Genomic DNA, 12,824 nt, shown 5'->3' on the forward strand with positions numbered 1-12,824 from the left:
AAGAGCTCACAGTGAATCCTGTGTTACACAAGATCTAAGTAGATAGTTACTGACATGAGGAGTTTGAAGTCTTCATTTTTAAGACTTTATTTTTCTGGCAGTTCTGGCTTCATGTCATTGTGGGAGTGGTGCTTTCTTCGTTGTTATTTGACCAGGATAGTTGGTCTGACAGCAAGACAGCCCACTGAAAATTCTGTCTCAGGTTAAATCCTTTGTGTTTTGCATGTACAGAAGATGTAAACAGCCATCTTCTCTCTAAAACTGATCCACTCCTTTGGGTTTCAGCCTTCCCAAGGTTCTTTCCATACAGATAATAGGCAAATTAATTCTTGTTTTACAGGTGTTTTTTTTTTTTTTTTTTTTACCTCCTTTTTATCTATGAGTTGGTGATTTACTTGAAGCAGTTTAAATGTTTGATCCATCACAACACAAGTTTGAGCTCCTTGTGCTGTTAGGTAGCATGAGTCCAGTGAGATCTGCCCTGTGTTCATCAATAGTAAAGCAACAGCTAACAGCCTGAAGCAGCTTATTTAGTTTCCTGGATTGGCTTCTGTGGGTTCATCCCAAGGAATCCAGAAAAGCAACCAGCCCAATACCTGAAATAGAACTTAGTCATGGAAGACTCTTCAGTCATTCACACATACTGACTTTTTCACTGCCCAGTCACTAACGGACATTTTTGTGGCTGCTGAGCTTTCTGCATGTAATTGGCCATTTTAGTGGCTGGCCAATCACTTTCTCCTTGTAAAGCCATCTCCACTGTAGCTCATGCCTCCATGCAAAAGGATCATGAGAACAATCTCAATCAGCTGTCTGCAGAAGCACATTTAACAATCTCATTTGGAAAGAGTATTGTGTGACATTTAGCTGGCCAGTGCACACTTAGCTGTGTTGCACACACTGACCTTGGCTTTGAAAAGGTGCTGGTAAAGCAGTAAAGGTATTGGTAAGCCGTGAGTTCCTCACTGGGAGGATCAACCTCAGTGATAGCCATTCAAGAACTGAAGAGAGTTTGGGATCTACAAGAAGGAATCTGTTTGTTTCCTTCTTTGTCGTGTGCCATAAGGATATAAGATGATTTTCTTTTCCTCTCAATATGTTTTGTACATGAAATATCGAAAGTAGTTTCCTCCCCAGCAAGAATTCGAACTAATACTAACAAATGAATCTGAAATCAGATTGGTTCACAGAGAGGCCTCAGATAAACTGCATTAATTTGCTATTGCTGCAGTTCATGCAGATGTGCTTTGCCTTAACTGCTGTAACAAGTGATCCAAATATAGCCTCCTGGATATGTTTAAGGGGAATGTAGCTCATAATAAACGGAAAATGATTTGAAGGTTATTTTATGCACCTTCATGAAATTTTAATTAGAAAAAGGCATGAAATTTCACATGTTCTGAGTTATCTTGGTATAATCAAGAGGCAAATGTCACCTTAAAGAAATGTTCTTACCATGCTATCTGCAAATCAAATATAGAAATCTTATGCTAGTAGTGTGATGGTACTGAGAAACAGCAGTTGACTGGAAACTGTAAACAAAATGTACTTCGGTCTGTCCTTAAATGCTCAGCTGAGAGCAGCCATAAGTAAATAAAATCAAGTTTGACTTCTTCCTTTCAAGAACTAATCCAAAAGTTGTTCTGCCTTACGTTGTTTTCTTTTGTGCCAGAGATGAGAAGTCAACTAACAGTGGCCACATCATCTTGCTTTGTACTGTTGCATCTTTGTGCTCGCCTGAAGTGCACTCTTCTACTATAGTAATGTTCTGATATAGTGGAAAAACTGCATATCACAGGGGCTACAGCTTGCTCATTTTTCTGCTGTTGGAAGAGAACACACAAAGACAACTTCTCTCAAGCAGAGTTCCAAAAGCTTTTTTTTCCCCTCGATTCTACACCTTTAAAGTACAGCAAAAAATTTTTCATCACTCCAAATTGAGTGGGTACAGAATTAATTCCCTGCATGGAGAAAAATCTGTCTCTTGTGTTGGAGAAATGGCCCTATAGGTCTTTGTGCTGTCACAGCTCAGAAGAATAAAAGCTGCTTTATGGAATATGTAACTAATCTGGACATCTGTGAACTTACACTGCAGCAAATGACAGCTATAGTGAGGACACAGCTCAGGAGCCTGTCCACCAGGGTCTTCCACCTGAACTTCTGTTTGAATCTAGTCTGTGATGGTAATGGTGCTCAGAGCTCTTTGGCACTAAGCTGCTCTCCGTTCTTGAGAGCTGTGATTCATCAGTGTCAGCAGGTGTGAATCTACGAGCACTGCCAGACTTACAGCAGGTGCAAACCTGCACTGTATGTTTTTGTTATTTTTCTTACAAACTGGAGACTTCGGGAGGGCAAGCATGTCCTGTTGGCCTCATATCAAGCCAAACATGAAGGCATTCACCCCTGAGTACGTGGTGGTACATAGAAGTCCTTTCAGATGCAACTCACCAACTCATCTCTGGTGTTTGGGTGGCAGCATAGGGACATAATGTGAGAGACTGCTCTGCGTAAGTAGTCATCCTCCATTTGATGTCTTAGTTTCCTGCAACACGTGTCAAGTTACCCACTTGCTGAGAGCCTGGATGTAGTTTCCTCTGTATTTTTCCAGCCACACATTAGTTATAGCCTGAAGAGTTTGTGCAGCAAGGCTGTGTCCTACTCTATTTCTAATTTGTGAGACCTATCTGTCTGTGAAGGACTTGCTGCTTAGGAGCAGGTATGTCTTCAGTTTTCTGTAGTGTATAAAAAGAGAGCAATTTTGAGGCAGCACATGGCTGATTTTCTGTTTTAATATACAAAATAAGTATTTTACAATGTCTTTTTAAATGGTGAGAAAAATCATTCCCAGGCCTCGCTCCTGTAGAAGATGCTTCTAGATCATCAAGTTCTAAATTCTGCGAAGAGGAAAAACATCTCTCTTCCACTAGCCTTAGTCTTTTGTCAGCTTCCCCTTAAGTACTGACCAGATGCATTTGGATGTTTTCCTTTGGTCCTACTGTATATTTTCTGTTGAACCTTCATGGCTAACAGAGGCTTAATAAGATCTATAAAGTATGAGCAATGCTGTAGAGACAGGTATGGCAGTAACAGGCAAAAGATCGCAGTTGGGTCCCAGCCAGACTTGAAACAGGGTGCAGCTTCACAGAAACCAACTTTCCATGTTGATGAAGGAGTGATAACCAGTTCCTTGTTTTCCTTGCAGTGGAAGGAAAGAAGGAAGTTTTTATGTGCTTCTGAGAACTGTATTCGTTGCTCCCAAGCCAGCTTGGAAATTCCTAGAAGAAACGAAAGGAAGGACATCTTGCCCCATTCTCCAGGTTAAAATGCCCTTTGAGAATCAGGAAAACATACAGCTTAGCCTCCTGCTGTGCACGTAGATCTGGAAGGAGTGGAGACTTGAAGCCACTGGTACAAATTTCACGAACTCAGTGAAGTTCCTTAATAACAGTAAATCCTAAATGTATTCTGAAGTGATCTTGCTGATCTGTTTTTTTTATGGGAAAGATGCATTTTTCCTTGTGACCAAAGCTAGATGTCCCTTATGGGTGAGGTAACCTCTTCTGAGGATTGGTGATTCTCCGGAGACCTTTCAATCGACTGAGCAATTCCGTAATGAAGTCCTACAGTAAGAATTGTAGGAAGAAGGATGTTAATTCCGTTTCTCACTGGCCCAAAGAGTACTATGCCTTTTACATTATTCACATGTTTCTCTTCAGGAGCAGAAACCAGGATTTTGACATATGTTAAGCAAATGTATCTTCTAGCTTAGGAAATGAGACCTTCTGATGGCTGAATGGGATTTAAAAGCCCTTCTTCTTTCCTTCCCTGGCTCCCTCTGGAACAGCCATGTTTGCTTTTTTTTCTGCAGCAGCTAGCCTGCCTTCTTCCCAATGCCTGCTTGTTCCACCTTGAGATGACCTCAAGATGCTGTTGTCTCAGGTTCCCCTGCTTCCTGTTGCCACCATAACCTCCTGCCCACTTCTGCTGCCCTCCCAATGTAGGGCAAAGCATTCTGTCCCTCTCGTTGCTTCCTTGCTGAACCTGTAAAGCTGGGGACTGCAAATCTCAGTGGATCAATGCCAGTTCTACACGGAAGTGGCTGGCAGAGAAGGGGGTGGAGCAGGACACACATAAGATTAATGATAACCTGGAGTAGGGGTTGAGGACTGGCAGGCCAGGTAGTTGAGCAGTTAATGGACATAAACCCCACTGCTGACACAGCCAAGCACTACGGACCAAACTGGGTCATCTGGTTATTCCAAACAGAAATTTAAGCAACTATTTTGACTGCTTGATGTTCAGGTTATGCCTTCCACTCCAGTAATTAAAAGACTGTAAACAACATTAAATTATTTTATTTAACGTTATACTAAAAATAAACACTCTTGGTTCACAGAAACCAGGAGTTTCTCACGCTGCAAATTCTTTTTTATTGTCTGGCTCTTGATTTGTTTATTTGTAATTATTAGTGCTATAATGGATCATTGGTTGGACTAGATGATCTTAGAGTCTCTTCCAACCTTAATGATTCTGTGACTCTCTGTGATTAGTGCAAACTTTGCCTTCTCCGGGGCAAGTAACAGCACTGTAAAGACAGCACTGTAAAGGCATCTGTCTCACTTGCTGTTTGTCATTGTACAGCTAAATTGAAAGGCTGGATAAGGCATTTAGATTGATGAAAAACATCCGAGCATAATGTTCACATGCAGTGCATGTGACTGAATCAGGGACGGGGGACTCTGCTGCACACTGCAGAGTGTGGGGAAGTCAATTGCTGTCTGATGTGTGTGCCACACAGCAGAACACTGGGCTCTGTTTGTTTGAATACCGTGACAGTGATGCTTCCTTAACTCCCTAACTCAAAATCAAGACATGTAAAGTTCGGAGGGGGGGAAAAAAGTGTGTGTAAAACTGACCTAAGAAGTCACTGCCCAACAATAGTCTGTATAAACAAACATGCACTCAGAGCACAGCATAATATATGTGTGTCAGTGGTGCTTGACTCACCTCTGTTGGACTGGAGCACTCATGGAGGATTTCCTGAAAGCCAGAGAGACATCATTTTAATATTTCATAAGTTGACCCTTCCCTCCAGCTGTAAAAAGGATATATAATCTTACTATTCTTGACTGGCTTCAAGACACAGGGAAGCAGCATACATTATAGTATGTACATTTTCTGCAACCCAAACACATTGCTGTACTGTATTACACCAGCAGTTCCTATATTGAAGTTACCAAGTTCCTCTGTCTGACCTGTAGTTTCAATTTCTGTTCTTCATTGGGGACTTCCAGGAGATCTTCAAGGTCAATTACTGGTCCAGGAACTTCTGCATCCGTTTTCTCTCTTAGCTAAAAAGAAGAAAATAAAAACCAGCATAGTTCATAACCCTCAAACTTTTAAGAACTCTAGAGACCATCTTTGAAGAAGTGAGCATCTGAAAAGGAACTAATTACAAGAGAACCATGCTGCAAAGCTGACGTCAAGACACCAATCATCTCAAAGCAAGGAGGTTCTTACCAAGAGGTGTCTTACCTCTGTGGTGTCTGCTACAGCAACACATCTTGATTCATCATCCGCTCCCACCTCAACACTTGATCCCTGCTCAGGGATCACGGTCTGTGATGGGAACACCTTTTCAAGAATATCCAATGTCAATTGCTAACTACAATGCAGTGTAATCCAGCTTGGGACAACCTAATTCTGAAAAGAGTGCGTGCAAATTGTTCATCAAACAGAAGTCCGTCAGGTTTAATCTTAAAGAGGTACTACAAATACAGGCAGATTTTAAGCTTTATGGCTGCATACATTCACATAGTTGGTATTTATACTATGGATTTTTGCAGAAATGAAGAAGCAAACAGCTATGCTTTTGAAAGGTGTAACTTACTATTTGTCAGCTTTCTCTATTAGGAATGGGAGGATAGAATATAGTTTTAATGTAAGAGAGACCCACAAGTTTTGGAGGTAGGAGTTACAGTCTCAGTACAAGTGAATGTTATTTGGGAACACTTGTAAACTTGGCCATAGGCACATTTTAGCTCCACATTCCCCTACAAGACTGTAATGCAGGCTGCATTTTGCAATGTAGTTGCAAAATGAACCTTTAACAACATGACACTAGTGATACTTTATCACAGTACTCAGTAGAGTAAGCGCAGCACCTAATAGACAGGCACGTAAAACATTAAACAATAAACACAGTACTTATGGGGAAAAAAAAGAAACTGTTTCCCATCAGTCTTTGACACCATGCCAGAGAGGAAGCAGAAAAACAGTAGGAGCTCAGCTTTGTTACACACCTGACTTGATAACTAAGAATAAAACAGTTACACATACTGTACTGTGACCTATACAGCATTTCTTCATAAAAATAATAGTTTTCACATGACTATTTAGATAACAGGTGTTGATCTGGTCTAAGCTGAGACTGTGGTTCTTCTTCCAAGTGCAGGGAAAGGTCTTGAAAACCCAAATTGTCTCCCAGATCTTAGTTTTGTTGTGAAAAGCTTCATGGCAGTAAACAGCATAGCAATCAGATTATTTGTATCAGGAGATGATGTTGGATTTAATCTTGCTGGCAGTTGACCCTGCAGTGCCATTTACTCCAGCTGTCATGTGCGTTTCTGGAAGACATGGAGAAACACTGCACTGCCAAGGGCAGGAGGAGCAAAGGGGGAAATGATGGGGAGCTGATGTAATGGAAGTCAATGGATCCAAAGAAGCCCAAGCTACCACAGCTAACTAAACCATCTTGCTGCAGTGCATGGAGCAGGGCAGGAGTACCTGCTGGACTTCTGGGTGCTTACAAGTCATTCATTGTTTATTTGAAAAGGTACTATGTAAACTTCTATTGTATGCTATTAACAATCTCTGATTTGGATCAGCATTGCATTATGTAGTTCCTGTCAGGAATGTCTTAGTTTGACCTGGCACACCAGGAAGTTGCTAAAACTGTTGTGCTGGAGCGGTGCTAGCAAAGGCAATCTATTTGCAATCAATTCCCATGTGGGCATGGCTGCATTTCCCACTTGTGCCTACTGGAAAAAAAGAAATATCTACTCTGTGGAGCTACTCTGGTAACAACAAACAACTCCCAGTTAGTCAACTCACAGAAAAACAGAAGTAATAAAGTAGCCTGAGTTGTTCTTCTGACATCTCTACAGATGTATATCTGTAGACTTAGACAAGTGAAAGTAATACACAGAGTCACATCTTGCATTATGTTACTGGTGATACCAAGAAATGCCTCACATCTGTCTCAAAAAAGCCCTCTCTGAACTAATATTTTAAAATTACAGTCATTACCCAAAGGTCCTGTTGCTCAAAGCAGCAGCCACTCTCTTTGCTCATCTCTTCAGAACTACCATGTCCCTTTTGTTTGGTCCTTCAAGTTGTGAGCATCAGTAGGACTCTAAATTCTCTCTTTGTGTTCGTTTCATAAATGCAGACAAAATAAATGTATACATATTTTAAGATGGAAATGAGATTGTCTCCTATCTTCTCCCTCAGACATTATTTATCAGGAACATTTGTTTCTACTCAGAGCACAGTGGCATTTTGCGGTGGCTAGAACCACTTCCCCTTGGGGAACTTGGATAGATGAAACCTGCAGGTTCCCTCATAGCAGCCTTGAGGTGCTTGCATTTAACTTTACAATGGTGTTAAATGGAGAGATTCCAGTGAAACCAAATAAAATAAAAGCAGAGTTAGCATCATATTGAGTGACAGGATGAAATAGAGGAAATGGCTCTAGTCCTTTTAAAGCTACATAAACCTCCATGGTGAAAGCAGACATTTCTGACGCAAGAAGGCCGGAGGGAGCATGTTGCTAGACAGGTGCAGCCCGAGATGGCTACATACCTAAATTTCCAAGGAATGCAAGGTCTAACCTGCCTCCAAAGGGGCTCAGCATATACACTGGTCTGTCAAAATGTATATCCATCTCAGGCCAGCTCCCACTCTGAGAAGTGCTTCCAGAAACATCACTTATCCTACACCATTGAGGCACTGGACCTCGTTGCTCCCAAGACTCCTGGTTATGCTCCCAACTCTTAGGTGCATAAGAATGATGTAGGACCGACAGCTGCTGGTGGTAACAAAAATGCAGGCCAGGAAGGCTGCTCTGGGGAGTTGTGTAATTTGAGCACGTGTTTTGTTTTTCTTCCCCTGCTGCCAGTAGCATGTCTAGCATCAGCAGCTGCAGATAGTGTTTTATCCTCAGTGCCTCAGGATAAAGTCACAAAGTTATGGCCAAAGGGTTGAAGGATGCACTGAGTACCTCAAACCCAGCTAGTTCAGGTACTGCCAGCAGCAAAACTGATAGCAAGGATCTATTTCCAGTAAGCTAAGCAAGCACACCTCTATCCCTGCATACAGCCTCTCATCTCATTCCCTCAATGAGCGAGGAGCTGGTTTGCCCCAGCTACTCACCGGGTACTGATACAGCTCCTGCAGCTGGGCATTGATCCACTCCTCCAGGTCTAGCCAACGCTGCAGGTCTTTGCGGTTGTACTTTATGGTTAGCTTGCCCAGTTTTCTGTGTGACGATTCTTCCCCAGGTTTCTCTGGAGTCTGGAAAGTCACCCGGGGCAATGCACTGGAGTTGTTGGCCATCCTCACCACTTCCTCCTCCTTGTTCCTGGCTGCTCTCCTCCGTCTTGTAAGCAGTGTCACCCCGCAACTCCTGGCTCACAGCACAAGCCACTTGTGGATGTCGAAGGCAGGCAGCATTGGCAATGCCAGGGAGCAGTGGCAGGTGCTGTAGGCAGGGTTACAACAGCAGGCTCTTGGGTTTCACAGGATGCTGCTGATGAGCAGGAAGAGAAGGGAGATGGCTTGGTGTAATAACATCTGCTGTTAAAAAGTGAAGCAGGGAACCGATGAACAAAGGTTGTTAATATTTAACGTACATCAGCTCCAAGAAGCAGCAGGAGGTGGGGAAGAGAAGGTTTTGAATTACTTTTCCTACAGATGCAACTGACGTGTGTGTGCAAATCCAATGGGCTGATCCGCTCTTTTATAAGGATGGGAGTGCTAGGTCAGTGGTGTTACCAGCCAAACTCAGAATCAGCACTCCCCATTTAAACTCTTCTGCACTCTGTACATTTCTTCTAGCTTTCTGTAAAACTTCTGTCTAGAAAACCTGATGATCTGAATTTGAGGTCGTCTGAGCAAAGCATTTCAGCAATAAAACAAATTATCTGTGTTCTTACTAAAAAAAAGCTATATGTAGTGTGACAAAGTACTGCAGGTTAACGGATAATGCATTATCTCCTTCTTGTAAAAAGGTAATTATAGATGGTAAATAGGTCCATCTGCTGAAGCATTGTAAACTGCTGGAGTGTTTATTACCATTGTTTGGTTTATAATCTCTTTCTTAATAGAAGAGGGGTTAAAGTTCTGCAACATTATTGCCCTGTCTTATGTTAGGGGACATGGGCACTGCAGTACAGAAGGGCAGAAATCAGACTGGACCTGTTTATGCGCTGCCAGTTTCCCCCAGATGCTGTGTCACACCCCTTTATCCACCCATCCCCAGAGCCCTCCTATGACCTGCTGCAGGCGCTGCCCGGTCAAACGGCTGAACCTGAACTGAGACCTTCTGTTGTAAAGCACATCAGCAGTTCCAGTCCCATGGGCTGTGTGGGAAAAGAAGATATGCCAGTGCTGGCATCCTCTGGAAGTCATACCAGGTCCCCTTGTCACAACCAGGTAATTGTGCCCAGAGGGACAGTGGCAACTGGCCAACAGCAAGTCCTACATGGGCCAATAAGAAAATGGAGCACTCCAGCCCTTCTTTTTCCCATTTAAGTTTGAACAAAACCCAAAGATTTTCTTACAGAAAATTTTGCAAAATTCTGATTCTGAAGCATGCTTCAGCAGCATTACAGGGAAGGATAAAGTGCACCTAAAAATGGTATCCTTGTTCCCTGCTTTGCAGACAGCCTAAAGCTTGTATTCAGGAGAGAGCTGTCAGGTAATTAATTTACTAAGCTTTCCTCATTTTTCCTCACTACTTGACTGTATTCCCTCTCAAGTTTCACTCTGGAAGCTGTCTTATTTAACCAAAATCACCCAGAAAAAATCCATAACAAGAGAGGCTGGGATCATACTCCCTGAGGAGAGATTTTTAACATTCCAAAACCCCTCAAACATCTTCTGACATGTTTACAACTACTGACTTTTCAGAGGTTAATAGGCTGGCTGACCACATAGTAAATCTGAACCAAAGGACATGCTCTGCCAGGCATCAGTTGTCTACATACAGAAATGCTCTATCCTGGTGTTTAAAGACTGACATTTTCCCCTTATTCCTACTGCCCCAAATGCTGACAGATTTTTCTGAGGAAATGGCACTGAGATCAAGGAAAGTGGTCAACCCAAAATCTACCGCAGTTGAAGGTTCCAGCAGAAAGTTATCCCCCTTCCCCCAATTCTGTGCAACAACCCTATTACTCTCCCACAACTCTAAATGGACTGAGCCAAATTTATGAAGCATGAGATGGATGTGGAGAAGAGGGGAACACCGGGCCCTAATGCCTGCTCTGCAATCAGCTGGGGCCACTGTTACTTGTAACCTCGCTCAAGTGCAAACTAAGGCTGAGACAAGGCATGTGAGAAGGCCACAGGCAATCTCACCCTGTTGCTTGCACTTTATCAACAAAGCAATAAACATGGTGCCCTGGTGCAGCCTGGGTCAGCTACAGGGGAATGCCAGAGGCCTTTCAGGATAGCTGCAAGCCAAAGCAAGCAGCCTTGCAGGATGTTTGTTATGCCACTATGGATTATACGTGCTTACTCATGAACTCTTTGTTAGGAGAAGCTGGAAATACAGAAATAAATGCTTACTGATTAAGTAGGGCTGCTCCAGCAATAAGGTAATTGAATCAATCATTAAATAAGAGGAAGAAGCTCAAAGACGATGTGTGAAAACACCCTGTGAAGGCGTGGTGCCAGTTCCAGTGCACAGCACCAGGTGTCCCATACAAAGCAGGCCAGAGCAGGTCCTCCATGGGTGCACAGCCACTTCCTGCACGCCTGCCCTAAGAGGGAATTTTTGCCTCCAAAAGGAGCAGAATGGGATTCAATTCTACAGAGGAAGGGCCTGTGTCAGGGAGAGCTGAGTGCTTGTACTGCTGTGCCAAACAGCCGTACACCAGGGCACGAGAGCTCCGGTTACATTCCTCTTGCAGCTGATGACCTCCATCCACAGCTGAGACTGAAGATGGTGCTTCTCCTTCTCTGCAAGCTGATGGCTGTTACGCACCATAAATAATTCAGCAGGCCCCGGCTCCTCTTTCTGCAGGAGCAGACTGGCCTCTTTCCCTCGAGTCCCAGCCCAGAGAGGACGTTTTTCCTTCCCATCATCCAGGAGCCACTCTTCACCTCCTTTGAAAATAATCACTTTCCCTGTGGTTACAAACATGGTAGTTAACACAAATTAAGCCAGGAAAGGCAGCAGAGGTGACTGTACCATCATGAGGTTAACACCACAAAGTAAAGACATGCTGCACCCTCTTGCAGGCATGGGCAGGCATAGGAATGACCCCCACCCCTCAACGCTTAGGTGAAGCTGACAGTTTGATTCCAAATGGATTATATTGGGATTTCTGAAAAATCCATCCGTGTTGTTTTGTTGCTCTACTTCTCATATTGCTCTGCTGTTCCCCTACAGAAGGAGACCCTTCTGTACCCTTTTGAAAGTGTGATTGGTGTTTTCATGCAAGCTCTTGAACAGTAGAGTTGGAGGCAAGAGAAGCAGTGGCTGAAAGATGAAGGGAATTCTCCTTGCTTCCCAACCTGCTTACAGCATTTCAGGCTGTCCGTATAGTTCTCGCACCAAGAAGTGTGTCCTGACACAAGCTCCTCGAAGAGGGGCTAGGGACCTGCGGGAAATCTCCATCCCCGGACCTGAGGGATAGCGATCTCCAGAGGCACTGGCAGATGGCTGCGGCTATCCAGGGGCTGTGGCTGCTGAAAGAGGGGAAGGAGGAGGAGGAGTCCTAAAGAACCGCACAGCCCAACAAGAACAGCTGAGGATGCCTCTGGGGACTTAAATGGAAGATGTTAAACTTCTACTTCCTGCCCACGGGAGGCAATTTGCTTCACAAAAGGAGCCATTTCCATACCTATCTCCCTGTAAAAGCCTAGCACAGACATGGCAAGAATGCAGATGCTTTCTGGCGTAGCTAGTTTCAGTACAATTTCGCCTTCTTTTCCGAGCGCTCCTGCCCTTAACACCTTACCGTGACTAGCAACAGTAAAAGGAGAGCCAGAGTGCCGCACAGGACGCAGACAGGAACTTCCCCAAAAAAACAGCACACTCTCTTTGTGGTGCCCTCCCCACAGCTGCCCTTGAAGCGGTGGGAAAGGCTCTGCTGGGGACTCAGCAGCCTGTCATCCTTTCCCTGGTTGCATTCCGCAGGACGGGTTGTTAGTCACGGTCTGTGAGATCCCTCCCTGTCTCCTTCCCTTGACACATCTTTGTGCCGTCACTTGTATCCGGGTCTCGCCCGCAAACCACACCAGGAGGTTTAACCTGAGGCAAATATGACAAAACAAGCAAGCAAGCAAACCTGTCACCCCAGCACTAGGTACACACGGAGCGGTTCCCAGATAAAGCCAAGCAGAGTGGAGCCATCTGCAGCAGCCTGCCTGCTGTCGGGAAGCCGCCGCAAGCCGCGGTACCACTTGGCTGGGCGAAGTCCAGCAAGTCCTTGTTTGTGTGCCTACCTGGATCTATGCCTCACAGCAGCCAGGTGCCCAGAGCTGCTGGGGTCCCCTCAGTGGTGACATCAAGGCTGGTGACGCAGGCTCCTGTG

General features: G+C 44.1%; 1 protein-coding gene across 8 annotated transcripts; it reads right to left on the reverse strand.

Moving 5' to 3' along the window:
• Positions 1-2,771: 2,771 nt before the first annotated feature.
• PPP1R14D (protein phosphatase 1 regulatory inhibitor subunit 14D) lies at positions 2,772-12,824 on the reverse strand. 8 transcript variants are annotated; one of them, XM_042863098.1, is made up of 5 exons: positions 12,736-12,824; positions 8,434-8,809; positions 5,256-5,351; positions 5,008-5,040; positions 2,772-3,275 (listed from the first exon to the last, which is right to left on the reverse strand). In XM_042863098.1, exons 2-5 carry the CDS (start codon positions 8,614-8,616, stop codon positions 3,045-3,047), a joined length of 543 nt encoding a protein of 180 aa, XP_042719032.1. In that variant the 5' UTR covers positions 8,617-8,809; positions 12,736-12,824; the 3' UTR covers positions 2,772-3,044. The 8 variants fall into 8 exon arrangements, with proteins under 8 accessions (XP_042719032.1, XP_042719017.1, XP_042719023.1 ...); XM_042863083.1 differs by having other exon boundaries at positions 8,434-8,856; positions 12,736-12,813; XM_042863089.1 differs by having other exon boundaries at positions 8,434-8,853; positions 12,736-12,758.

Source organism: Lagopus leucura, unplaced genomic scaffold (genome assembly GCF_019238085.1).
Source record: "Lagopus leucura isolate 7727_CA_CO unplaced genomic scaffold, USGS_WTPT01 Super-Scaffold_1, whole genome shotgun sequence".
Classification (NCBI taxonomy): Eukaryota; Metazoa; Chordata; class Aves; order Galliformes; family Phasianidae; genus Lagopus; species Lagopus leucura.

Excerpts from the sequence above, each read along its gene's own strand:
- PPP1R14D (XM_042863098.1), bottom strand. The coding sequence starts at position 8,616 with ATGGCCAACAACTCCAGTGCATTGCCCCGGGTGACTTTCCAGACTCCA. Across the intron at positions 5,352-8,433 it reads AGGAGCTGTATCAGTACCCG|CTAAGAGAGAAAACGGATGC; the intron begins GTGAGTAGCTGG and ends TCTTCTTTTTAG. Across the intron at positions 3,276-5,007 it reads AGTGCTCCAGTCCAACAGAG|GAATTTCCAAGCTGGCTTGG; the intron begins GTGAGTCAAGCA and ends CGTTTCTTCTAG.